The sequence below is a fragment of the Capra hircus genome, chromosome 2 (genome assembly GCF_001704415.2).
Source record: "Capra hircus breed San Clemente chromosome 2, ASM170441v1, whole genome shotgun sequence".
NCBI lineage: Eukaryota > Metazoa > Chordata > Mammalia > Artiodactyla > Bovidae > Capra > Capra hircus.
The window spans coordinates 80,023,677-80,044,496 of record NC_030809.1 but is presented as its reverse complement, the minus strand read 5'-3'; the positions used below and the strand labels follow the sequence as shown (position 1 = coordinate 80,044,496).

The 20,820-nt window shown below is 33.2% G+C and overlaps 1 protein-coding gene across 1 annotated transcript in view; it reads left to right on the top strand.

Annotated features, from left to right (window-relative positions):
• The window catches only part of LRP1B (LDL receptor related protein 1B), a 2,198,408-nt gene that overhangs the window by 1,599,284 nt on the left and 578,304 nt on the right, over positions 1-20,820 (top strand). The window contains 4 exon segments of the mRNA XM_018062463.1: positions 8,843-8,969; positions 9,105-9,256; positions 9,559-9,683; positions 11,194-11,562. Of these exon segments, the coding sequence (XP_017917952.1) occupies positions 8,843-8,969; positions 9,105-9,256; positions 9,559-9,683; positions 11,194-11,562 (773 nt within the window).

Sequence of the window (20,820 nt, the reverse complement as noted above, 5' to 3'; positions counted from 1 at the left end):
ACGACTGAAGTGACTTAGTAGCAGCAACAGCAGTAAAGCAATTAAATGGATTTGGTGTTTAAATGTATTAGAGCGACTCTTTGATGGTAAGAGGAAATGAAATATATAAATTCATAATGTGAATGTTTTGAAATAGTGCATATAACCTCAGCGAAAGTTGGGTTGTTTTTTTTTCCCCCCCCCTTACTTAAATATACTTCACTTTTATTCTAGACACAATGGCATCTATTGCTTTGGGCATCTCATTGCAGTTACTCTTCCATTCTATCATCTTCCCTTTGCTTTCAACTAGGCTCAGATCCCTCTTATTGGAAAAGAAAATTGCTGCCCTATTTCTCTCTGCATGTTTACTTCTATAGTTCTTAGAAGTAAATGTCTCATCATTGAATTTCTGAAATGAGTTTTCAGCTTTAGTTCTTTCTAGGAATATCTGAATTTATCCATAGCCAAATCCAGATTTTTTTTTTTTCAGGTTTCATGCTGCTTGCCTTCGTAACATTTTTCTATTGGTTATCCACTCAAGAGTTTTGCTCTGGTACCTTCTTTAACTTGGAGTTTTACTGTTCTCTCTGATCCCTTCCATATATATATAGATTTTTCTCTTTTTTTTGAGCACTGTGTATCTGTTCTGAGCACACTCATTTAAAGCTTTGTATGCTATTTTCTCGCTTGATATATTTATCTTTTACATATATTTTCATGTTTCTAACTTTAATCATTGCATTACATCCAGTATTTTATCTTCATTCCTTTTACTTCTATTTACAATTTCCTTTAGAAATGATTTATTTTTATTTCAGTGACATCCAACTTTCACGAAAACTTTTTCATCTACTTTCATATACTACATCTATTTTTCATCTACTTTCTGTCCTAACCATTGTGTCTTTTTGTGTTACCATGGTTCTTTTGTCCTGACAAGATTGAAACTTACTTTACACTTTTCACAGGTTTTCATCAACTATTTCCATCTGTCTGTAAATCTTGTCATTCCTTATCTCCAGCTGTCTCTTAAGTTTTCCACTTCTCTCCATCGTGACTCTGAGCTTAGAGCTGACTTAGCTGGCGGATCTCAGTAAATACTTTTGATTTATTTATTTTGAGCCTCCGCTCCCCACAGATTCACATTTCATCCCTCAAAAAAAGAAATCTTTGACATGAATAGCCATTTTAAATATTATTTCTCTATCTTCATTTCTTCTTAAAAACTTTTCTTCAGTATTACTGCATCTATAGATATTTTTCAGGATTCAAAATTGACTTGATATACCTTTTTAGTTATTATGTTTATTTTCAAGAAATGTTTATTACTGCTTGGAAATATTAGTGAAAAGTGTCTTCCAATACCTTACCTATATGCTTACTGATGAGTTTAGAGGAGTGGGGAAAGGGCTTATCAATGATTGTTCTGTGTAAAAGTTACTCAAACACCGATTTCCAGGTAGTATTACATAGACATATAAGTGTCAAAATTCATATCATAGGAATGAAGTACAGCGTTTAAATATTCTGCCTAAAGTTAAAAAGTGGCAGGTGTCCTTACCAAAGGAAAAGGTGAACCATAACAGAGTAAATCAGCTGAATCCAAAATATAAACGTTCCTTGAAGAGTGGGGCATGAAGCCTGATTTTGAACAATGGAGATGAAGTCTTTTAAAGTGTAGCCAAATGCAAAATAGAAATGTGTATGAATTTAGTTTAGCTTGAAAAATCAGTTTCTCTCCTCCACTGACTCCCTTTTTCTTTGGTAAGGCCTCACTCTTTAAAAAATAAAATGTAATCTCTTTATGTTAAAAAGTGTTTTTCTACCTACAGCAACAACAACAAAAGATCTATAGAAAGTCACAGTGTGATTTCACAAAAGCTAGTTAATCTTCCATGATGTATTATCTCTAAGTGAAGCACAAACACTCTATTCCCCACCCCCGCCCCCCCGCTTTTAGGCACTAGGATCTACATTGCCTATCTTAATTTAGCTTTATATCTCTATGAGCATAAATAACTTTCTGAAAAGTGTTTCTTTCCATGGCAAAGACAGCTTTGTGTGGTATCTTGGTATTCAACAAGTACATCTGTTAAATGGTCTTTGATTGATTACATATATGTGTATATATATATGTGTGTGTGTGTATGTGCATTTTGAATATGTTCAATAGTATATAGAAGGTCTTGAATTACAGTTTAACATCTTTGAAACAGCAAAAGTATAGCATAGTTTAACACCATCTCCTAAAGTATATTTTGTATCTGAACTCAAGGTGACATATAATAAAGAAGGAATTAACTTTGATTTGCAATAGAAATAATGATGGAATCAGGGTGCTAGTTCACAATATTAATATTCCATGATGGTTAAGTAACTCAGAACTACCACAATAATTCCCCAAATCACATCCACCTTTTTCTATTAATACATGACTCAGAGAGAGGCATATTAACAAATTATAAGGACAAATGAAAGAAAACTGCTGTGTTTTATTTTCCATTAGGAGTTTTCTCCAAAATTCTACTGCAATCACTCTTCTTTCAAAGATGGTTATGTCTTACCTGGTTTTTTCCCTATATGTTTCTCATTTCTTCACCTCTAAACACAAATCTTAGATCTTACCTCTCCCACTGAAAAGAAAAAAGAAGGGCCAGAAGTGATCAAGATACCCTTGGCTTTCATTGCAGGTACAAGTTAGTGAAGGAGAAAGAAAGCCCAGAAAGGTCATGGCACTTCCTTTTGTAAGAAGGAGGCCCTGGGCCAGACTACCAAAGCCCTGTTGAATGGAGACCAGTGATAGCTGCACAAAAGTATAAGACCTTGTTTCTAAATTCTTAAGAGATCCAACCAGTAAAAATGTGGTGAAGGGTAAAAGAGAAGTTTAAGATATTTCTCTGTTTGCTTATAGAAATTCCCTCAGTTTGTTTTAACATGGGATATCCAGGGCAGGTTGATATTACTGATATATAAGATGGTTTGGGGGTCATGAAACCAATTAAAATTTTCGGTATAATATTTAAGAATTCTAAATCAGCTCATGAGCGCTAGAAGTCTAGGCTCTGGGAGTCTGTTAAATATTTCATAGGAAAATGCATATATTATAGGGAACCATCAAGTGTTATAAATTGAGAAATCCAAAAGGGAATTAAAAAATGGACCACTCACTCAGGAAAACAACTGTTAACCATATAAATACAAACTAATATGTATATATATATATATGTACATATTTATTAAAATGAAAGGATGAGAAATAAGGCAGGGTATAAATAGATACATAAAATAAGGAATTAAATATAAACCTAACATGTTATGGAATTACAGATGCAATGGAATGTTTTTTTCTAAAGATTTTTTTCTCCATATTTCTCCACTGTTGGCTGGGCACACACATAATTGTTTTATATAATTACTTCATATTGCAAAGTCAGTTCAGTTCAGTTCAGTTGCTCAGTTGTGTCTAACTCTTTGTGACCCCATTGACTGCAGCACACCGGGCTTTCCTGTCCATCTAACTCCCAGAGTTTACTCAAACTCGTCCATTGAGTTGGTGATGCCATCCAACCATCTCATCCTCTGTCATCCCCTTCTCCGCCCACCTTCAATCTTTCCCAGCTTCAGGGTCATTTAAAATGAGTCAATTCTTCATATCAGGTGGCCAAAGTATTGGAGTTTCAGCTTCAGCATCAGTCCTTCCAGTGAATATTCAGGACTGATTTCCTTTAGGATGGACTGGTTGGATTTCCTTGAAAAGTCAAGAAGGAATCTAATGTAAAACTTAATGATAAAAAATAATAGAACAACACCTGAAGAAACAGGCCTTCAATATTAAGAAATAATAAAAATATTTCTAAGTTGAAACAGAGACAACAACCAAGATGGCCTGTATCTTTATTTGCTTAGAAAGTTCACCTCTGAAGTTGTTTATGGGGAAGACAACTTCTCTCACCATAGCACTTGCCCAGGTTTTGTGTTGAAGCCCCTACTTTCATGACTTATAGAGACTTAAAACTAGCAAGTTTTAAGCATTGCTGTTAACATTTTTCTCAGGTAATTCTTTATTTACCCATTTGTGTCTGCCATTAAACAGTGACCTTCATAAGGGTCACTGAGTCCAATTCATCTCTTACCAGTTCCTGGCACTTAATAGATAACTATTTAATCCTTGTTGAATGAGTGAATGACTGCAATGACAGAATACTTTTGAGAATCATCCACCGATATAAAAAATTAGAAAGGAGTATTCAAGGTTATATTCTCTCTAGACTCTCTTTCTTTGAGCAGAGTGTTCCAGTATCTGTGGTTGCATTCTTTTTACACATTCAGGAGCCTCTAAGAAATAGTAACACATACAAAGTGATTTGGGATTGGCATGTAACACTTTGTCAAAACAAAAATTGCACACAAATGAAGACAACAGGAATGTGAATAATCCCTCTAAGGAACAGAGGAATATACCTTATTCCTCATAGAGGATGAAGGATGTCAATTCACATATTCATGAAACGTATTCAAACTTTGACAATACTTCATTATTTTGCTTATGCTTTGGCATGAAGTTAGAGACAGATATATTGTCCTATGAGGCATACAATTAGCATGTGTTCTCAGTGATTCTAGTGATCCTGCTCAGTTACTATTCCTGACATATAAAACCCTCTAGGGCTTTTGTCTTTCTTATTTTTACAGATAAACTAACACGATGTTGAGCTCCACTCTAGCAGAGAACAGAGTGACATTCTTGATTCTCTTTTCAACCCACTGCCTATGTTAAGAGATTTATGTGATATTCATTTTTTGTACCAGCATGGCAATTTTTGACTATTTCAGGTTTTCTCCAGCATATCTGATAAAGTATCTATATTATATTCTCTTAGGGAAAGGATAGGACTAGAGGAAAGAGCAAATTTATTGTAAAAATTGCAACCCAGATCTATGCTCCAGGGAAAGAGCCAAAGAACCTTAAAAGAAAATGATTGATTCAAATTAGAGGCTTTTCACTATTTTTCATATATTTAAAATATAAGAATCATATTTAATACTATGTCTGTAACAATTTAAACATGTTCATTCTTCTCTTACTCATATTCCTTTATTCTTTCCCCACCAAATTTTGAGCTTAGTTTTCCTGTTAGCCTTATTTCCACCAAAATATTTTTTGAAACTATTCAAAAACATTTATAGTACCTTACAAGTATATTTTTCAGCAGAATCTAATTGCTATGTAAAAATATTTGTTTTCCATTATTAACACAACTGTGTGTAAACTAATTCTGTGACCACTACAATTATAAATTTAAAAACCTTTGGGGACTCAACTCTACCCAATAGTCTTCTACCTATTACTGAAATATCAAAAGTTAATTGGAAGCAAACTTGTAATATGTATTCTTTGCACATATTCCTGTAAAGAACTTCTATGTCTAATTAAGACAATAGGGATATTTGTATTATGAAGATTTCTGATATTAAGAGTATTTCTATACTATGTCAAACCACTTTTGAATGTCTTTTAAAAAAATCTGTTTTTTAATTCTGTAACTGTAAGCCTCTGTGAATGAGGGTATTTTCACTGTAAAACAAATTATTATCCAGAGAAATGTCTTTTGTAAATGCATTTGATTTTGACAATTTTAAAAATTTCTGGATCTGGGATAGCCTTGAAAAGTATTTTCAGGGCTAGATCAACCAAGTTAATACTCTAAAGTCAATTTGCTTGGTTGTATCATATAAATCCACAAACACTTCACGACAGCAAAACTGAACTCATATGGGGATGATATCAATTTGAAATGCTATCACTGAATCTTAATTTCCATGGAGTCTCAAAAACCAGTGAAAACAATTTTCATTTCTTCCCATTGCTAGATATCACATTTAGATATGAAGAATCTATGTTCATTAAAAATATATCAAACATATATATGTAAATTGCTCTCTTAAATTATTCATAAGTTTCTCCCTTCAGTTTGTAAGTAGTATTCTTTCTCTACATTTGGTTTATCATTCCCAAAGATTCTCAAGGTGTTAATTTTGTACTCTCCATTTCAGTTTAATGAGCAAATCAGTTGTTATTTGCCTGACATTCATAAAATGTTGCTTAATTTTGGTGGGTGTAGAATCTTTTAGTTTTATTAAGCTGATAAATATTTTAGCCACAAAAGTGATGCCTTCAGTCAGTTTTGTCTTATTTGGCTATATTGTAGCAGTTTGTCAAATTACTACTGAAAATCGAATAAACTCTGTATTCAAGACAGTTTTATTTTGAATATTTTTTAATTCCTAATTTTGTTGCCATTCATCTAAGCCTCCTGCATGGAAGTTTTGTAAATTTAAAATAGGAGGAAAAAGGGATAAAGAAAGAGAGACTTATTTTTAAGACTAAGACTTTTTTCATATTTTGTTTTGTGTTTTAAGTATGGAGATCTTTGCTATATTTATACCTAGAGGAAAATAACATTTGATATTTTTGTTGTATTATATTTGTATTTTTTGAGACAACATAGAGAAGAAAGTACAGACTTGGGTTAATAAAGCCTGTGTGCAGTTCCCTTATCAGCCATGTGACTATGATCATTAACTCTCTGAACTGCAGTTTCTATAGTTGTGAGATTTAATATGTTAAATGGCTGATTTGACCTACTCACTTGATATAATATTTTATTAGTCATTTAGTACATTTGAAAGCATTTTACTATTAAATAAAATGTATATTATACTCACTTCCTTCCATATGTTAACTCTGGAGTATATTAAAGGTATATGACAAGAATCATATTGAATAAATAAGCACATCTGTCTTGGCGCCTAAAATGCTTCCTTCACAGTATAACATTCTTCCCATCTTAACAAACAACTGACTAGTCATTTTAATGTCATTAGTAATGCTAACATTTCTCCTTGAAAAGTTAAATGATGCAACACATTTATCTCTCAGTTAAAACATTAATTTTAAATAATTTTTAATGCAATGTCCCTTAAAGACTTAAAACTCATAATTTTAATACAAGTATAGGTATCATCATGCCTGCTTCAGCTTAGATCTAATCAGTAAAATATTAATAGTTGGATTTCTTGCTACAAAGTTTTCCCTTTTTGATTTATAGAGCTTGTAAATATGAGTAAAAGTTTCTTCAGGATTAATATACTTGGGATTCCAGCCATAGCTCAATTTGGTTGTAAAAGTCCAATGCATTTATTTTATACAGCATTCTCGGGGGGAAAAATCAACTTTTAGATAAATCAAAACAATATATACAAAGGAAATAAACATATTTTTATATAGTTTAGTATTTTCATGGAGAAATACAAAATGTGAACATAGATCTTTTCTATATGCAGTCTCACTTTCTCTTCTTGTGTATGATTGTTTATATCAGTCAGTTCAGTTCAGTTCATTTCAGTTGCTCAGTCGTGTCCGACTCTTTGCGAGCCCATGAATTGCAGCACGCCAGGCCTCCCTGTCCATCACCAACTCCCGGAGTTCACTCAAACTCATGTCCTCCAAGTTGGAGATGCCATCCAGCCATCTCATCCTTGGTCATCCCCTTCTCCTCCTGCCCCCAATCCCTTCCAGCATCAGAGTCTTTTCCAATGAGTCAACTCTTTGCATGAGGTGGCCAAAGTACTGGTGTTTCAGCTTTAGCATCATTCCTTCCAAAGAACACCCAGGGCTGACCTCTTTTAGAATGGACTCGTTGGATCTCCTTGCAGTCCAAGGGACTCTCAAGAGTCTTCTCCAACACCACGGTTCAAAAGTATCAATTCTTCAGCGCTCAGCCTTCTTCACAGTCCAACTCTCACATCCATACATGACCACTGGTAAAGCCATAGCCTTGACTAAACGGACCTTTGTTGGCAAAGTAATGTCTCTGCTGTTGAATATGCTCTCTAGGTTGGTCATAACAAATATGCACAGAGTACACACTCTTTTGTGTGAATAAGTCAATGATTGCCATATTTTTCTAAACTTTAGTCACTGCTATTATCTGACAGCTAAATAAAGTTTCACTGGGCATAACCTCAGAAGAATAGATCTGGTTTACCTGAAAGCATGAATTTCTGTATTGTAATATAAATATTATATTTGTTGAAAGAATAAGTGAAAGAAAACATGGATTATGTACCTTCTGTATTTTAACATTTCATTTATTGATGTTTTATTTCTGCGTATTCTGTCTGGATTTTCTTTCTATATTTTAGTTTCTTCCACAGTCCTTCCATATTACATTACAAGATTACTAAAATAAGGTTTGCTTTGTTTGAATTCATGCTTTAAAATAGCATCACAAGATAATTTATATAACGCAAACTAGAGTAGCTAGCCGTTTAACAATCTAAATGGACAGAATTGAAAGTTATACTGCATTTGTGTATGCATTCATAAATTACCTAGTGCTGTAGATATAACAGTGAATAATAAAGATCTCTGTCCTCATTGTGCTTAACATCTAATGGCACCCAGATATATGAATAAAAAGTAAATTGGTAAAGAAATACAAGTTTAAATTTGCCATTCTAATTCACAAAATGAAGTAAAGTGTATGGTGGAAAAATCAGAACATAGATGGCTTCTTGAAGGAAATGATGTTTGTCATGTCAAAAACAGGAGCAAATTAAGCAAGTAGAAGGCATTTCAGGTAGGGAGTAGTGTATACACAGGGTATTTTGGAAATTCTTCCTAGTAATTTCTATGAATAGCTAATTTTTTACAATAAAAATTATTTTATTGCAAACAAATACATACATACTTTTATTTGTAAAAGGTATTTTTGTTGTTAGTATGAATGTTATTGCTGTTTTTATTAATAATATACATTTTTGTGTTTACCTGAATTTATCTACAATTTCATTTCAGCTACTTGTTCTGGACTGAGTGGGGACAGATGCCCTGCATTGGAAAGGCTCGCTTAGATGGCTCAGAGAAGGTTGTCCTCGTGAGCATGGGAATAGCATGGCCAAATGGTATCTCCATTGACTTTGAGGTCTGTTGTATGTCTTAAGTGTTTAAACTGCATTAAATGCAAACTTGCTTTACTCCATTTTTAGTTTTCTTTCATTTTCTTTGTAAAACACTTAATAAAAAACAGCTTGTAATATTACTTTTTAATCGATCCTAGGAAAATAAATTGTACTGGTGTGATGCTCGAACAGACAAGATAGAAAGAATTGACCTTGAGACTGGAGGGAATCGTGAGATGGTGCTGTCAGGGAGCAATGTGGATATGTTTTCAGTTGCAGTCTTCGGGGCTTACATCTACTGGTCTGACAGGTAATTTATTTTTTCATAAGTATTTGAGTCTCAAAATGTTATTTTAGTGTCAGTTGCTTTACCCTTGTAGGATTAGCCATTTCTTAGCAAGGTCACCAAAAAATCTCACAGAACCATGTAATTTCCACAAAAAAAAAAATAGGCAGTTGCTCTTGCTATTCCAGGTTCAGCCCTTTCAATGTCACAGAATAATGTTGGTTTCTTTCCCTTCTGCTGGGCCATCTGTTATCTTCAGGTTAAATAGCTGGTTTGGTTTGAATTAGTTAAAGATTTTTAATCGTGTATGTTCGACTTCTTGGCAGAGCACATGCCAATGGGTCCATCAGAAGGGGCCACAAGAATGATGCCACAGAAACCATAACCATGAGAACGGGTCTTGGAGTCAACCTGAAGGAGGTTAAAATCTTTAACCGAGTAAGAGAGAAAGGTCAGTGCTCTTCTATTATCAATACATTTTGTTATTTTTTTCTCTTTTTTTTAACATTTAATTATCAAACTTAACTTAGGTATTAATTTTTATAAGTCCCAAACCTCAAGACCCTCTTCTTTTTACCCCCTAATTTCTAACAAAAATCATATGATAGCCTAATGAAATTAACTTATAATCATTCACGGATAAATATTTTTGCCTCAACAGTGCATGTATATGGACATGTTATATATTTGGCCTGTCTTCAGTACAGGTTTAGACTAAGTAATACAGAAACATTTGATAAATTCATATATTTAACCTAAGTATACAAAGTACTCTTGCCTGGAAAATCCCATGGACGGAGAAGCCTGGTAGGCTGCAGTCCATGGGGTCGGTAAGAGTCGGACACGATTGAGCGACTTTACTTTCACTTTTCACTTCCGTGCATTGGAGAAGGAAATGGCAACCCACTCCAGTGTTCTTGCCTAGAGAATCCCAGGGGTCGGGGAGCCCGGCGGGCTGCCGTCTATGGGGTCACACAGAGTCGGACACGACTGAAGCGACTTAGCAGCAGCAGCAGCAGCAGCAGCATACAAAGCACAATTAGGATATTAGCAAAAAGCAGCCAAAATGTTTTTTCCATTTTATTTAGAACTGACCAAACATGCTGCATTACTTGGACCAAAAGGTTGTCTTCATGTCGGATTATATTTTAATATATAAAGTGATGATGGCTCTGGAAGGTTGCTATTAGTGTGAAATGTGTCCACAGTCATCATTTCTTTGAAATATGTTTCTTTAAAGCATTTTTCTTGAAAATGTTTTTAAATGGGTATGACAGTGACTTAGATATTTTTAATATCACTTCCATTAAGATAATACTCATTTTATGTGTCCATAGAATAAATTATAATTTTCTTGACATCAAACAAAGGTATATAACATTAATTGTTTTGAAGACAATGATGGATTCATAGAGGAGAATTAGTCTGACATAAAAATCTTAATAGCATATTACATGCTCACTCAAAACTGGAGTAAAAAACTTATGCCCAGTATACTTAGGATGTTAGGAACATTGGAACCATAAATTTCTTTGATACCTTATATACTTCATAGACACAGGTAGTGCTTCTTTGTTTTTCTTGGTGAACTCAGTTCATGTTTTGAGTGAATTAGTACTTGTTCCAAAAATTTCAATACTTGAAACCTATTGTAATCTCAGTATTAAGTTTCAAAAAAGTAATGTATTTAACTAACAGATTAAGGTTAACTTTTAAATAATTCTCTTTAGATGGTCAGGGAAGCAGAAGAGTGTGAAATTATAAATCTGATATTTTAAAGTAGAGTGACTAAAAAAAAAATAGTACTTCACAGTGTTTGAATTTTTTACTGACCACTCTAAAATTAAGAATAAAATAATCCAGAAGATTCAATGTTAATTTTTAATATGTTTCTAAGAAAAACTATATAGAAAACAAAAGCAAAAGCACAATGTTTCTATGTATCTTTTTCTTCTCTCTAGGGACCAATGTTTGTGCCAAGGACAATGGGGGATGTCAGCAGCTCTGTCTTTATCGAGGAAATTCCTGGAGAACTTGTGCTTGTGCCCATGGATATTTGGCAGAAGATGGAGTTACATGCCTAAGGCACGAAGGCTATTTGCTGTATTCAGGGAGAACAATATTAAAAAGCATACATCTTTCTGATGAAACCAACTTAAATTCACCAATAAGGCCATATGAAAATCCACGTTATTTCAAGAATGTCATAGCCTTGGCTTTTGACTATAATCAAAGAAAAGGTACCAACCGAATCTTCTACAGTGATGCACACTTTGGAAATATACAGCTTATAAAAGATAACTGGGAAGACAGACAAGTAATTGTTGAAAGTAAGTACAACTTTTTTTTAAATTATTTAGTGGAAATGGGTATCATTTGGAATAGTAGAGAAATTAGAGTGGTGAGTGCATGTAGCGATTACATTTTCCTAGAGTTTTGATTGTAAAACAAGTGCAACTATATCATCCAAACCCCCAAAAGTCAAAGAAGCAATTAACTGCTTAGCATATACATCATGAATATTATGATTATTAGCTTCTAATCATGGAACATTCAATATATTCCTTTATAATGTTTATTATAAATGTTTATTAAAATTCATGGGAAATAATTTTCATTAGTATAAAACACTAATTTTATTTTCTTCTAATGGGAGAAATTATAGCTTTATGGATATCTATCTAATTATATTTGGTGAATTTCGTTTTCTCAAATATCAGAGATTATTTTTGGTTTGTGTGCATGTATATGTATATAACATTCTTGATGAGAGAATGTAACTAATGAATTAACATTTTTAAGACATTTCTAAAATTTTATAAGACGCCATTTTAATATTTTATGGGACTCAAATGTAATATTGTATGAATCATCTATATAATTTAGAGAAAACTCTTCCTGTCATCCAACTTTACAGGGACTATCTTGCTATTCCTCATTTAACATCTCTATGTGATTTCCATATATTCCTTACTCTCCCAATTTTACTTTATTGAGGTCAATCTTTTGTCATTACTCTTTAAGTTTCAGAATAATACATAAATTTATTGTAAAATGTTCCAGTAATATTGATTTTAAATGAAGTTTTTGCCCCATCACTGCAACATCAATTCCATTTACTTACTTGTGACAGCTGTCATGCCTCCAGAATTTTCTATAGGTATGTGTTTCATTTGTAATTACAAAAATGGAATGATCTGTATGCAATACTCACCTCCTTTTTTTCACTTAGAATATATCTTTAAAAGCTTTCATTTAAGTATGTAAGGCTCTATCTCGTTATTTTGAAAGCCTCTATCTATCCTGTGTCTGTGTGCCAAGTCACATCCGTCGTGTCCAGTTCTTTGCGACTCTAGGGACTAGAGCCCACCAAGCCCCTCTGTCCGTGAGATTTCCCAGGCAAGAAAACTGGAATGGGTTGCCATGCCCTTGACCAGGGGGTCTTCCTGACCCAGGAATTGAACCCTAGTCTCTTATGCCTCCTGCACTGACAGGCACGTTCTTTACCACTAGTGCCTCCTGGGAAGCCCATCTCTCCTGTACTAAGGGTAAACTAATTTATTTAACCATTTTCTTTTTTTAAAATATAAATGTATTTATTTTAATTGGAGGTTAATTACTTTACAATATTGTATTGGTTTTGCCATACATCAACATTAACCATTTTCTTATTGACAATCATTTAGGTTATTTTGGTGTCTTATTATTATGTACAATGAATGTCACATAAATATTTTTTCACACATGTGAATATTGCTTTTGTATAGAATCCTAGAAATAAAACTGCAAAATCAATGTTTATTTTTATAATTGGTCAAATTTCTTTTCAAGAAGACTACATTAATATATAATTTCATCAACTGCTTATGAAAAAGACCTATTTTCCCTCACTTTTGACAACAATGATTTTATAATATTTACTATCATATAGCTAATAGATAAAAGAGTCAACTTATGTTAATATAAATATATATTAACTAGAGAGATAACTAGAGAGATCCAGTATCTACTCATATATTTTATTCATGTGAAAAATAGATACTTTATGTCAAACTCTATTATACATTACCATCCCATGCTAGGCCTGCTATAGTTTATTTTGTTCTTTCAACATTTAATATCCTCAAAATCCTTTGGGTCTATTCAAATCTGACTCAGCCTTTCCAAGTCAGTTCAAGTGTGTACTTTCAAGTATATACAAATATAAATATTATTTCTTTATTCTGTAGGGTACCATACTTATGGATAGTTTTATAGCATTTGTATATTCTAGCACAAATATACATATAGCATGGTATATTCATGCTATTTTGCCTTCTAGTGTGTGTGTAAATATGAAGATACGACTATAAATATACTGATCATAGAGTTCAGACATTTGAGAGTTGCTGATTCTTTAGTTATATCTCTATGAAGTTTATAATTCTCTTTGGTCCTCCCTCCATTTTCTTAGACTAATACAATTTAGAGTTGAATGTGCTCATGTTGCACATGTAATCTATTAACTTTTTCATTTTTTGTGCTCCAGATTCCTTGTTGGACATTTTGGGTATAAACATAGAAGCCACAGCTTAAGAAGAAAACTATAAGTAAACAAACTATTGAAATTTAAAAAACTAAATTTCTATTGAAATTTAATAGAGTCTCTAAGATACTAAAGGTCTAGAGAATAAATAATCTGTCTGGGGAAGGGAAGAGGGTACCACTGAACTGAGTCAAGGAATCTAAGTGATCAAAAATATGTTCATAATAATAATAGATATTTGCCTTTTTTACAGTGTTAAAAATTGCACCAATGGTGGAAAAACCATTGTGGCTAAACTGCTGATACCTTAGCATTAATCAAGACAGCAGCACCAAACAGTACTAGTAGTAATTATATTTTTCACTGCCACTTAATAGCAGGAAAAAAAAAAAAAAAAGCCAGTTTAACTTAAGAATGTCCTTGAAGAAAAGGTAAAAAAAAAAATTTATTAAATCTTAATCTTTCCTAATCCTTCAGATTACACCTCTTATACTCTGTGATAAAATACAAATAAGGAACTTCTATTGCATTCTTAAGTCCAACGGCTGCTAAAGGAAGCTGCGTATTTCTGTCTTTATGTAAATCCATGGTTCTTTTAACTGACATTATTTTTGACTTGAATGAGAAACAGACAAACTATGATTATTCAGACCTGGTTGTGTGGCAGACTGAATACAACGAGTATATCATTTCAAGGAAAATAACCTACATTTGTTGCAAATAATGAAAATCAAGCTTTTGTGTAAAAATTAAAATTTTAGAAGAATTGTATCTACTATAAGCTTGATAGTTTCCCGATACTTAAGGGCTTTTCTGATGAGATGGGTAGTGGTATTACTAGCAATTTGGGGGGTTGTTGCATACTGAAATTGTCAACATTTGGAAAATATGTGCAACTCAGAGAACCAACATTTTCCTAATGACATGATAAAATCATGCCTGGGTAAATGATCCATTACGAGTATAAGATAGACCAATGAATTTAATGCAATAGAGTATGAAACATTCATCACTATGGTTTCTGATTCTACACTGAATCTAACCTTTAAGTAACTTTCGCTTTCCATGTTCTGTACTATAAAAGGATATTCAGAATTATCGGAAAGGCTATTAAAACCCTCCTTCCTTTTTCACCTCTGTAGCTGTGTGAATTTGGATTGTCTTTATAAATTCCAACTAAAATAACACAACAAATTTGAAGTAGATGTGAGAATTCAGCTGTATTCTAGTAATCCAGTCATTAAGCACACTGATGAAATGATAAAATATTGCTTTTTCTCATTTAAAAAATGCAGCTATTTTCATAGATGATGGTATTTATATTAGTATCTTATCATTTTGTTTTTTAAAATATATTAATACATATTAAAACACTTTTCAGTTTAAATTTCTAACAAGGTAATAGATAATACCTCACACATACAAAAGTTTTCCTGGAGTCTTCAATATTTTTTAAAAGTGCAAAAGTCCTCAGAACAAAAATAATTGCAAACTACTCTTCTAGACTAAAGGCTCCGAAAATTTGAAGTGTAAATATATGGAAAAGCAAAGAGTAGACAAGGAGTGACATATCATTTGGTATGATTAGAATATGGGTTGTACGGCATGAATGGTGTAAGAAGAGGCTAGCGTCCTAGAGAGGAGTCCAATATTGAAGGATTTGGTTTGTCAAGAAAAGAGTATTAAAATTTTTATTGAAATGTAATTAAAAGTGTACCATTCAATAGTTTTTGTTATATTCCATTATCAGTTTTTAAAATTAGATAAACCTATGTGAAACATAGCATTTGCCATTTCAACTATTTTTTTTGTTTTTTTTTTATTTTTTATTTTTTTATTGTTTTTTTTTTTTAATTTTAAAATCTTTAATTCTTACATGCGTTCCCAAACATGAACCCCCCTCCCACCTCCCTCCCCATTACATCTCTCTGGGTCATCCCCATGCACCAGCACCAAGCATGCTGTATCCTGCATCAGACATAGACTGGCGATTCAATTCTTACATGATAGTATACATGTTAGAATGCCATTCTCCCAAATCATCCCACCCTCTTCCTCTCCCTCTTAGTCCAAAAGTCCATTATACACATCTGTGTCTTTTTTGCTGTCTTGCATACAGGGTCGTCTTTGCCATCTTTCTAAATTCCATATATATATGTTGATAAACTGTATTGGTGTTTTTCATTCTGGCTTACTTCACTCTGTATAATCGGCTCCAGTTTCATCCATCTCATCAGAACTGATTCAAATAAATTCTTTTTAATGGCTGAGTAATACTCCATTGTGTATATGTACCACCGCTTTCTTATCCATTCATCTGCTGATGGACATCTAGGTTGTTTCCATGTCCTGGCTATTATAAACAGTGCTGTGATGAACATTGGGGTACATGTGTCTCTTTCAATTCTGGTTTCCTCAGTGTGTATGCCCAGCCGTGGGATTGCTGGGTCATAAGGTAGTTCTATTTGCAATTTTTTAAGGAATCTCCACACTGTTCTCCAAAGTGGCTGTACTAGTTTGCATTCTCACCAACAGTGTAGGAGGGTTCCCTTTTCTCCACACCCTCTCCAGCATTTATTGCTTGCAGACATGATCCTCTACATAGAAAACCCTAAAGACTCCACCAGAAAATTACTAGAGCTCATCAATGAATATAGTAAAGTTGCAGGATATAAAATCAACACACAGAAATCCCTTGCATTCCTATACACGAATAATGAGAAAGTAGAAAAAGAAATTAAGGAAACAGTTCCATTCACCATTGCAATGAAAAGAATAAAATACTTAGGAATATATCTACCTAAAGAAACTAAAGACCTATATATAGAAAACTATAAAACACTGATGAAAGAAATCAAAGAGGACACTAATAGATGGAGAAATATACCATGTTCATGGATCAGAAGAATCAATATAGTGAAAATGAGTATACTACCCAAAGCAATTTACAAATTCAATGCAATCCCTATCAAGCTACCAGCCATATTTTTCACAGAACTAGAACAAATAATTACAAGATTTGTATGGAAATACAAAAAACCTCGAATTGCCAAAGCAATCTTGAGAAAGAAGAATGGAATTGGAGGAATCAACTTGCCTGACTTCAGGCTCTACTACAAAGCCACAGTCATCAAGACAGTATGGTACTGGCACAAAGACAGACATATAGATCAATGGAACAAAATAGAAAGCCCAGAGATAAATCCACACACATATGGACACCTTATCTTTGACAAAGGAGGCAAGAATATACAATGGAGTAAAGACAATCTCTTTAACAATTGGTGCTGGGAAAACTGGTTAACCACTTGTAAATGAATGAAACTAGATCACTTTCTAACACCGCACACAAAAATAAACTCAAAATGGATTACAGATCTAAATGTAAGACCAGAAACTATAAAACTCCTAGAGGAGAACATAGGCAAAACACTCTCAGACATAAACCACAGCAGGATCCTCTATGATCCACCTCCCAGAATTCTGGAAATAAAAGCAAAAATAAACAAATGGGATCTAATTAAAATTAAAAGCTTCTGCACAACAAAGGAAAATATAAGCAAGGTGAAAAGACAGCCTTCTGAATGGGAGAAAATAATAGCAAATGAAGCAACTGACAAACAACTAATCTCAAAAATATACAAGCAACTTCTGCAGCTCAATTCCAGAAAAATAAACGACCCAATCAAAAAATGGGCCAAAGAACTAAATAGACATTTCTCCAAAGAAGACATACGGATGGCTAACAAACACATGAAAAGATGCTCAACATCACTCGTTATTAGAGAAATGCAAATCAAAACCACAATGAGGTACCACTTCACACCAGTCAGAATGGCTGTGATCCATTTCTACTATTTTTAATTGAACAATTCAGTGATGTCAATTACATTCATAGTATTGTGTAACCCTCACCATCATGCATCTCCAAAACAGTTCTTTCTCTTTAAAGACATACCTCATTGAAGCAATTATTCCCCATTCCCCATCCTTGTATTCTCTGGTAACCCTTCATCTATTTTTTTCTCTATAAATTTGGCTATTGTATATTTTTCATATCATTGGAATCATACAATATTTGTTTTATTGTGTGTTGTAACTCACTCAGCATAATATTTTGAAGGTTAATTCATGTTGTAGGTACCAGAAGTTCATCTGCCTCATTATGGCTGAACTATGTTCTCTTGTATGTATATGCTGCTGCTTCTGTTAAGTCACTTCAATCATGTCTGACTCTGTGCGACCCCATCCCTGGGATTCTCAAGGCAAGAATACTGGAGTGGGTTGCCATTTCCTTTTCCACTGCATGAAAGTGAAAAGTGAAAGGGAAGTAGCTCAGTTGTGTCCGACTCTTCGCGAGCCCATGGACTGCAGCCTACCAGGCTCCTCCTGCCATGGGATTTTCCAGGCAAGAGTACTGGAGTGGGTTGCCATTGCCTTCTCCGTGTATGTATATAACATATTTTATTTATCCATTTATCTGTTTATGGATACTTGAGTTACTTCTTCCTTTAGTTATTGTGAAAATGGTACAGTGATCACTGATATACTAATATTTAAGACAATGAGTTTCAACTTTTTTAGTAGATAAAGGGAAAACACTGGAAAGCTTTAAGGCATGTATTTAATAGGATTTCTGTTTTATGAAGATAGCTCTGGTTATGTTATTTTGATAATATTTAAGAGATGCCATAGGAGTTTGCTGCTGTGTTACAGATCCCATTTCTATAGCGGTAACTTGGAAACAGCTTAATCAAAGTATATATGTACTCTTGTTCAGTTGTTTTCTTTTTATTTGGTTGAGAGTTTCCTTCACTGTAAGAAAAGCTTATTGATTTTATATGGTCACATTTATTTTCACCTTTATTGCCCTTCCTGAGGAGACAGATGCAAAAAAACAAAACAAAACAAACAAACAAACAAAAAAAACAAACAAAAACCTGCTTTTTTTTAACTGGGTCAACTGCATTACTATCAATTGATCTATTAAAAATTTCTATTTCTTCCTAGTTTGTCTTGTAAAATTGTATATTGATAGGAATTTATCGATTTTTCTAGGTTGTTCAATTTGTTGGTATATGTTTTGCAGTAATCTTATTATCCTTTCTTATTTCTGTGTTATTACTTGTAAGGCTAGACAGATTTTTCTTGGTTCTTGGCATACGCCTTTACTATAAACTTCCCTCTTAGAATTGTCTTTGCTCTGTCCTGAAAATTTAGGACTGTTGTGCTTTTCTTTTCATTTGTCTCAAGATATTTTTCTCTTTTCTCTTAAATATCTTCAGTGACCCACTGATTAAGAAGAATGTTTTTTGTTTTCCACATGTTTGTATACTTTTGGCAGTTTTCTTCTTCTAAATGATTTCTAGTTTCATAACACTGCAGTCAGAAAACAATGCTTAATATAAATTCAATCTTCATTTATTAAGACTTGTTTTGTGGCCTAACATGATCTATCCTTGAGAATATTCCATGTGCACTTGAAAGGAATGTGTATTTTGCTGTTTTAGGATGAAATGTTCTCTGGTTAAATCTATCTGGTCTAATATGTCATTTAACCCAATGTATCCTCACTAGTTTCTGTCTAGCTGATCTATTCAATGATGTAAGTAGTTATGGTAAAGTTTCCTCCTCCTACTGTATTACTGTTCTCTTTTTATGTATTATTTGCTTTATGTATTTAGGTGCTGCTATGTTGGGTGCATTATAGCCTCTTGGTTGATTAATCTCCCTTTTTCAGTACATGATGCCCTCCTTTTTCCCTTGATAAAATCTTTGTTTTAAAGTATATTGCTACCCCACCTTCTGTTTGTTGCCATTTGCATAGCATATAATTTTTATCCCTTCACTTTGTGAATCTTCACATATATGATTCTCTAGTAGGCATTTAGCAACACTGTCTTCTAACTGGAGCCTTTTGTTCATTTAAAGTGATTTTTGACAACTCTGTACATATTGCTCTTTTGTAGTCATTTTCTGGTTGTTTTGTGATTATTTTGTTCCTTTCTTCTTGTTCTCTTTTTGTAATTTGTTGACTTTCTTTAGTGTTATGTTTGTATTTCTTTCTCTATTTTGTTATATATGTATTATCAATTTTTTGCATGTGGTTCATATCTAACAACCTACATATACGTTAAAGGATGATGGTTGCCTATATTTGAGCACATTCCAAAAGTAGTACACTGTTACTTCCCCTCTTTTATAATCTGTGTGTTGCTTTTCTATTTTAGATGTAATTTTTTTTGCCTCTTTTGTCTTTTAATCTTCATACTAGCTTTATAGGTAGTTGATCCATTACCTTTACTACATGTTTGGGATTTACCAGTAGGATTTTTTTCTAGTTTTTTTCTTATTTTTCATTATATCCTTTTTATTTTTGATTTAATGATGCCCCTTTAATATTTCTTATAAGGTCAGCTGAGTGGTGATGAACTGTTTTGTTTTGTTTTGTTTTGTTTTTCATTTGTGCTTGTCTGGGAAACTTTGTATCTCTCCTTTAATTGTGAACAACCACTGGTGTATTCTTATCAGAAGTTTTCTTTTTTTTTTTTTTCCTATCCCCCAGCAATTTGTATATATCAAGCAAGTTCCTTCTGGCCTGTGAAGTTTCTGCTGTAAGGTCACTAAATAGATAGTCTTTGTGGGTTTCCTAACTTATTTTTCTCTTGCTGATTTTAAGATTCTCTCTTTAACTTTTGATATTTTGATTATAGCATGTCTTGGTGTGAGTCTTTTTTGGTTCATCTTGTCTGATACTCTCTGTGCTTCCTGGACTTGGCTAGCTGTTTCCTTTTCCAGGTTATGGAAGTTTTCAAACATTATTTCTTCAAACAGTTTTTCTATCCCTTTCTATTTATCTTTCTTGAATTCCTATAATACAAATCATAGTATTGCATAGTATTGTTCCAGAGATCTCTTAAAATATATACATTTGTAAAAACATTACTATCTGTTTTTTTGCTCTCCCAATTGGGTTATTTCCACTAATCTGCCTTGCAGATTGTGAGTCCTTCCTGCATCCTCTAATCTTCTATTGACTCCCCTCTTTGTATTTTTTATTTCA